Here is an 8,035-nt window from a genome sequence, read left to right as displayed (position 1 = left end):
TACTCTCAGTTCACTGTTGAAACAGCTACGGCGGTTAGCTCATTCCGTGCATGCCGACGCGGATACGTGACCAGCGACGACGTTTCGCCCTTGCCATATCACTGCGCTTCCGGCCACGAATAAATTGTCACGCCGAATAACGGAAACCCGGATCCAGGCCACAAGCAGGGGACATACGACGGTGTTCTTCAAATCACTTTTCTTTTTCCTCCCTCCCTGTTTCAAATGTACGAGCGACAGACAATGCGGGCCAGTGAGCTCTAGCCCAGTGCTTCGGTGAACTGAATACTGTGGCGCAATTCTTAAGTGACCGAAAAGCGCACTGAAATATTTCATGCAAAACTCCAGTAAGAGCACGAGGCTTTCACGTGCGAATAACAAAACGAGGTCAATGCAACTGTGCATAAAGGTAAATGTTAAGTTATTCGCAGACTACTGTGTTGTGTTTAAACAAATTTCGTCCGAATATGACCACAGCTCTGTACAAAAAGCAGTTTTTGCCATTGAAAAATGGTGTCTTAAATGGGATATGGAACTTAATATTGAAAAAACTGTCGTCTTACGTATAACTAGAAAAAAGTCTCCAAGTTTGCTGCCCTACCTTATTCGCGGTAATAGGATTTTGGAAGTTGAGCAATATAAATATTTAGGTATAACACTTGACAGTAAGTTAAAATGGTCGTCACACATTACTAATATTTCTACAGCCGCATTGAGAAAGCTATGGGTTTTACGTAGAAAGCTAAAAACTGCCCCAGCACACACAAAAAAAAAATTGGCTTACGAAACTTGTGTGCGGTCTTTACTCGAATATGCCTCAGTCATTTGGGACCCGTACACGAAAAAGGACATAATGCATAATGGTCCTTGAAAAAGTAAATAGGAAAGCGGTTAGGTTTATATACGGAAAATACAAAAGGGAAGACTCTCCATCGCAGTTAATGATGTCAAATAAAATTCCTACGCTAGAAGTCCGCCGAAAGATTAATAGATTGGTATTCTTGTTTAATAGTTTAACAGGTAAAAATAATAAATTGAAGCTACCGGAGTGCATCAAGCGTCCTCTAGTGAGAAGGACTCGGAACGTTCTTGAACATTCACTTACTCACCTTTTCGCCAAAACTAACAGTTTTAAATACAGTTTTTCCCCTAGAACAGTGCAAGATTGGAATTCGCTACCGGAATCTGTTTTTTCCTCGCAAAATTTTCTGATGCGTTAAATCGTCTATTTACCTGCTAATATTGATTATATGTATGTTTTGTATACGTGTGCTGCTGATATTGTATAAGTTTATTGTTTGGTTTATTCTTTTGGTATCCGTGCGCTGCTAACATTGTATAAATTTATTCTTTTGGTTTTATTCTTTTGGTCTCCGTGTGCTGCTAATATTGAATAACTTTATTCTTTTGGTTATGTATCATTATATGTTCACTCCTGCTTGGGCCAAGCAGTGGCCTGCAGTATTATGAAATAAATAAATAAATAAATAAATAAATAAACTCCCTCCCTTTAATTTTTTTTTTGTCTGCGGGCATGCAGTCAGCTTTCACCTGCACCTCCTGCAAATTTGTCTGTGTGAAAGTTGAATTCATGCAAGTTTTTTTTTTTTTTTCTGGCGCATTTGATGTGGACAAATTCTAGTGTGCGAACGAGTGACTTTTTTTGTTTTGCCACATGCACACGTACTATCAGCAGCAAAAATTAACGGGGAGCGTGTTCGGGGGGGGGGGGGGGGGGGTGATGTGCTAATAGCGCTGCCTTGCGACCGAATCGCCCTATATACTATTAACAGCGGTGCAGCACGCACATAACTTCGTAAATTCTAGGCGATCGGCTAACGTGACTGCACCGAAATATTTTTTCTTTACGCTCACCCGCATCCCGTAGACTTTTGCTGCCAACAGTATCTTCCGCACAATAAAGTTTTTGACCATCCGTTCTCCACCAACAAAGTGTTGCGACTACGCGTGAGACGCGGCCGACTGCAGGCTCAAAACCCTTTTCGGCTGACGCTTGCAATCCAAAGGCGCCCCTCGTCTGTGAAGCGGTGCAACAGCCTGCACCCACACACATGTCGATGCACTTGGATCGTGGCTCTGGAGACCAACTTTTCCGCTTCCGATATTTGTTGCTACAGCCAACAACACAGTGATAGCGGACGACGGTGAGTCTCGGTTCGTGCCAGTACCAAGACACAAAACGCTTCGCGCAAACAACTGCGTAGCACATACATGCGTAGCACACACGTATACGTACCATGCTTGCAAGCACGCAAACATAGTTGTACCGCACTGCCCAGCCCTCAGAGAAAATTGGTTTTAGGGGAAAGGAAATGGCGCAGTATCTGTCACATCTCGGCGAACACCTGAATTTCGACCACCTGGGAATCTTTAACGTGCACTGACATCGCACAGCACACGGGCGCCTTTTGCGTTTCGCCTCCATCGAAACGCGGCCGCTGCGGTCGGGTTCGAACCCTGGTGCTCCGGATCAGTAGTCGAGCGCCCTAACCACTCAGCCACCACGGCGGGTCAGCCCTCGGGGTCTAGATTGGTTTTGAGGAAAGGCGCAGTAACCGATAAACCTCGGTGGACACCTAAACCACGCCGTGACGGAGGGCATGACGAGAGGGTGAAGGCGGAAGTCTCGAGTGACGGCGCCTGCGCAGATGCTATTCACCCGGCCCCATATACAGGCGCGAAAAGAGAAAGCTGGCCGCTACCCATAGAAACAATTAAGGGCTTTCTCACGTCGTGACTGAATTGGAATTTTTGTTCCCCTGCTGTGTGGGCTTTTAGTGGGCGGAGGAGACCTTGTGGACGGTGAAGGCTTCGTACAAACAACGCCGGTATTTTCACAAAGTGCAGCTGGTGCTGCTATTGTAGTAAAACGCTTCTGAAAGTTCTTAATGTCTAAGACATTTTACATTTTTATGACGGACAAGACGTTGACGTTCCCCCGATAACACCAAGCACAGATCGAGACGCCATTTTATCAATATACAACGCGAAATCACAACTTAACGAGCCTATTTTCCACCCTCGATATATGCAAGCACATGCTGATCCGGAAATTTTGTAAACTGGGCCCTTCAATTCTGCAATATAATCTTGTGCCCTGAAGCCAAAAATGGGAAAGTTCATAATATCCGCACTACCAACCATGTGCAGGTATCTTTCACGGATTTTCGAATAGAAACCTTGAATAACATCCCGGACACGGTATAAGCAACGGCCGCTCGCCTCAGCAATTGTAGCGCAATTTGCGGCGAGAAGCACCCGGGAAACTACGCTCAGCGCTGCCAGCACGAAATTCTGCGGCACTGCACTATACAGGGTTGGTCAACGAACAATTTCGAAAATTCCTACAAATACGAAGTTAGAAATAGGAAGAAAATCTTTGCAGGGATAAACTCACCCACGGCCGGTGGACATCAGTTACTACAAAAAATCATAATTGAGTAGCCAATCTACTAAAACGTTCTAATTGACGGTTTAATTAGTACAGACTGGTGGTTAAACCAATGGGCTGTTCAAAGTCATGGACGAGACGATGCCACAACCAACAAAAAGTCATTCTCTAAAGCCCTGCAGCGCGAAAAAATCCTGGACTTTTTTTCCGCACAAAACCGAAACTGAGCGCTGAGGTGCGTCCGCTGATGACATGTCGCAATGCTTACGGCGCGAAATTCGAATTCAGCGCTCCAATGTACCGCGGCTTGCATTTTCTTTCGCCTCGTCGCTCTCAAGAATAGCGAGCATGCAGTTGGCGATGACCGTCTTTTTCCTTGTGCCAAGTGGCGAAACAAATGACATTGGGCGCCGCGACACCAGCGGACGCTGCGTTTGCATTGAGCGTCTTGCGCACCTCAGGTACTCAGTTCCGGTACTGTGCGGAAAATAGCCCCGGATTTCGTCTCGCTGCAGCGAATGACTTTTCCTTTGTTTCTAAAACTGACTGCCATCTTCTTGTCCATGACTTTGAACTCTCCACTGACACCAACCACCACACCGTGTTAATAATTAGTGGATTTTAGTTAATTGGACACCTCACTGCGGAGGTGTGTTATATGATGTTTAACGTCCCAAAGCGGTACAGGATATGAGGAGCGCCGTAGAGGTGTGCTCCGGATTAATTTCGATTACCTGGAGCTCTTTAACCTGCACTGATCCATGCAAAGTACACGGGCTCGTTGCATTTCGGCGGCATTGAAAGGCGGACGCGATCGAACCCACGTCTTCACACTCGGCAGCCGACCGCTCTATTTCGAATTCCCTATTTTTAGGAAGTCTTGAAAGTGTTCGCTGAAATGCCCGGCATGTCGGCACGGCCTTATCTAAAAGGTGAATTACTAATTCTGAATTCTGAACAGGTGAATTATTAATAATAAGGCACTCTTTCTGTCTCTGCGTCTTCCTGTGTTCGTCCCCTTGCGCCATTCAACTTTATGATGAACCAACTAGCCCAACAGCAAGTACTTCTGCAACGTATTAATTCTGAGCCTTGTCTTAGAAACACAGGCCCCAACCAGAAATTGAGGGAGAGATGCATGCAATGCTGTAAGAAAGGGCAGTGTGTCCGGCTGGTGGATGTCGACCTTTTTATTGGCCTGCATATATGAAAAACATGAGAAATATATTTGTTCAACTCTGAAGCGACCATCGGAAACACTGCTTGGTTTTGGTTTTGTGGTTTTTAACTGAGCCACCGCGTCGAGTGGGAAACACTGCTGTATCATTGATACTCTTCAGCAAGAGCTACGATGCTCTTGAGCAGCTGTTGGTAACTAAGGATACCACCTTTATAGGCAGGAAAAACTCATTGCTTGCCTTGGTAGTCAACATTGCGGAACATGTTAGGTGCCAGAAAATGCAATACTGCGACTATAATAGGAGGTGCATGAAAACGTTGTTTAATCTCTTTTACGGTGCATGTGAAAATATTCCTTTGGGCACATAGTCACAATATGGCTGCACACCTACACATCTGGAGCACCTTGGTTACTACAGCTCGGCACTTTCAACCTTGTTCTCAGTCCAGAATAGCCGCAAATATTCTACTGCACTGCAAAAAAGTGAGAGGGTTATACACTTCTAACATGAAAGAAATGTGGAGATCAAGACTGCCATAGCAAAAGACGGAAGCTTCTCTGCATGTGTACAACACTGGACATAAATATTGGTGTGCATAATGGAACTGTAAATCTGCCACGAGGTAAATTCTCTCTGGTCTCACTAAACTACTCTGCTCCATACACAGAGTTGCATGCTTTATTTTACTCACATTGCACGGGAATTCTTATGCTGATGTGCGTTCACATTTGTTAATGCGCAAGATCAAACTGCCAGCAGTCAAGTTTTCAGCACCGTGCAAAGGGGAAAGACCTGCACCAGACAGTTCACGTTACACAGAAGCAACAACTCAACAGAGGGCAACATCAGCTGCAGTGTAGTGGTTTAGCCTGGCTAAGCTAATTGTGAGTGGACTTTGCCTATACCTTCCCTGTACACATGTCACACGTGCTTCTCCGATATCAGTGAGCTTCAAGCTTAGCTTGCCATGGGATCCAAAATGTGAAACACTAACGCACCTCCTGCTTGTTTGGCTGACATGCTCATCTCTTTAGTTATCTGTAAACATATTTGCACTTACACAGATGGTAAACCTTCAAAAGCCAAAAATGGTTGTGTGGGGTAAAATCGGTTTGACAAGGACTTAACGTATTTAAATGAAAATCCAAGTGGACATGGCAATTTCTCGACTTCTGCTTGTCTTTTCATGACCTTCCTTTGTTAGAGACAGTACTGCTCCACAGCCATTGCCCCTGAAAGCCCGAACAGGAAGTAAACACAACGCTTGCTTTCACACAAACAGTTCACAATTGTGAGCACAATGCTCAGCTCAAGTGGGAAAACGGTTTTTGAATCCAGGATAAAATTGCCGTATAATTTGTTTGGCAAAACAACGCGTAATTTGTGGATGCTCCACTAGAACCATCAAGCTATTCCGTTCGAGCTAAGCTGTTAAAACTTGCTGTGTTACCAGGATATCAACTATTCGCCTAAGAAAACCTCTGCACGAACTGCGCTAGCGTGTGAACCTTGCCTACACCGACGGCCTCGTCAACGCTGATGAACTCCTCGATGTTGTTATCACACGAGTTCGTCTGGATGCAGGGGTAAGGCGGAGGCGGCTTTAGCCAACTGCCGTCGGCACGTCTCATCCGGGACCGGTCGGACGCGAACTTGTCCAGAAACTCGGCGGCGCCGACGACGCGGAACATCTGCGCGAACTCGGGGTTGATGCCCACATGCGGCCTGAAAGCGTCCCTCACGTAACCGTCGAACTTTTCCGGAAAGCCCAGAGTGGTGTCGAGGTCGTAAACCAGGCAGGGCCCGTAACCCGGTGGCCTGTACAAGAAGATGACGTGGTAGTCCCACACGGACATGCCGTCTGCGCGCGAGCCGCTCTTCTGGCACCAAATAGGCACGGCCTGCCGGCGATTCGACACGAACGCCGCGAAACAGTGCGGCAACAGTTCTGGCTGACACGCCCGCACGAGTTCGCAGAGCTTCCAGACGTTTTCTTCGCAGTAACACGAAGTGTAGATGCACTGGCTAGCTGCAGGAATGGCCAGATCTTCCGATGACATTGGGTCTGAACGGCTGGTGGTCGTCTCTGCCGCTTAGCGAAGTATCTCACCAACAAGCTAATCGTGCAGCAGCACTGCGAAACACAAGTCACTCAGCGTAAACGAAACAAGCACTGCAAACGACTGCCACCACTGTCGTCGCGTTTGCCAAGCCGAAACCGTTGGACACAGCTAGCCAGCTTATCACAGCTGTTGACATCGATCAACCTTGCAGCAGTAGCCATCACAAATTTTACATGCCCGACGTCACGTTGGCATGTGACTTCAGCCTTTGAATCACAAGCTTTTAGGTTCAAAACTTGAACCTCTGCTGCACCTCAATTTTAAACACTAACAGATAAATGCATTATCTAAAGGCAATAATATCGACTGTTGCTTCATAACTTCAAAGTGAATTTGAAATTATTAGTTTAATTTTTGTCCTAGAGGACGCTACAAATTGCAAAATTATAAAGAAATGGGAGCGCAGCTTTTGACTGACCATAGGTCAGTAAGTGTGCTGACCGGCGGTGAAAAAGCGTGCCCCCCCCCCCCCCCTTTTTTTTTTTTTTCTCACGACGCAGCGGTGGCGCCAGCGGCGAAATACCGGTTCGCGCCCGCTTCCTCCGGCCTTTGCAATGCATGTATGAAGCCGGTTCACTTCACTATTACGCTCGGTACTACTGGTATATATGTCTTTAATGCGAATAAACTGCGTAAGGAAAAAGGAGAGAGACGTCATGGATGCAGAGTTTGGAATATCTGACTCGTTCAGCTCGGCCGTGTTAGCTGCAGCATAATGTTTGCCCTGGGTACTGTGCTCTGTAAGGCTCTTCCTTGAGTGCAAGTTCGAACGCCATATTGCGGCAATTTTTTCTAGTTTTCTTCTGAAAATGTCTGCACCATCATGCAACCGCATTTCATGTATTTTAACAAAATGCATGCTTAGTGCATACAACAGGGATCAACAGGGATCTGGCGAATTGGAAATTATCGATAGAATATGAGCTTATATTCAAATATGAAACTAAGTGAAGTGAGTAAACGAACAAAGTAAAGTAAATCACAGATATAGAAGTGTTTATCAGCACAACTGTAGCGAAATAACGACATGTGTTCAAGCGCTTTTACAGCATTGTGCGTTTTTATCGTGAATATTTTCAAAAATTTCCTCGCCTCAACCGCTGGCTCATTTGCGGTGAAACTGCACGCAGAGCTTGCGTATTAAGGTAACTTTTGTATCGTAGCAAGTTTGACAACGATACTTACTTAGTTGAGCCGTGCATGATGCGAAAACGTAATCGTCTACGTAGAGGTCGGCGAACCAAAGCCCGCAGACGACGTTTTTTCGCTGAAGAGCGGCAGTGGCGCTATCTGTTTTTGCAGTGGAAAACGTCGCGACA

The 8,035-nt window shown here is 46.0% G+C and overlaps 1 protein-coding gene across 1 annotated transcript; it reads right to left on the bottom strand.

Annotated features, from left to right (window-relative positions):
- Nucleotides 1–5,455: 5,455 nt before the first annotated feature.
- Nucleotides 5,456–7,129, bottom strand: tun (N-terminal glutamine amidase tungus). Its single transcript, XM_077642034.1, has one exon. The coding sequence runs from the start codon at nucleotides 6,651–6,653 to the stop codon at nucleotides 6,063–6,065; it is 591 nt and encodes a 196-aa protein (XP_077498160.1). The 5' UTR covers nucleotides 6,654–7,129; the 3' UTR covers nucleotides 5,456–6,062.
- Nucleotides 7,130–8,035: the final 906 nt, after the last annotated feature.

Source organism: Amblyomma americanum, chromosome 10 (genome assembly GCF_052857255.1).
Source record: "Amblyomma americanum isolate KBUSLIRL-KWMA chromosome 10, ASM5285725v1, whole genome shotgun sequence".
Classification (NCBI taxonomy): domain Eukaryota; kingdom Metazoa; phylum Arthropoda; class Arachnida; order Ixodida; family Ixodidae; genus Amblyomma; species Amblyomma americanum.
The sequence above is the reverse complement of the archived record's forward strand: the minus strand, read 5'-3'. Positions and strand labels throughout refer to the sequence as shown.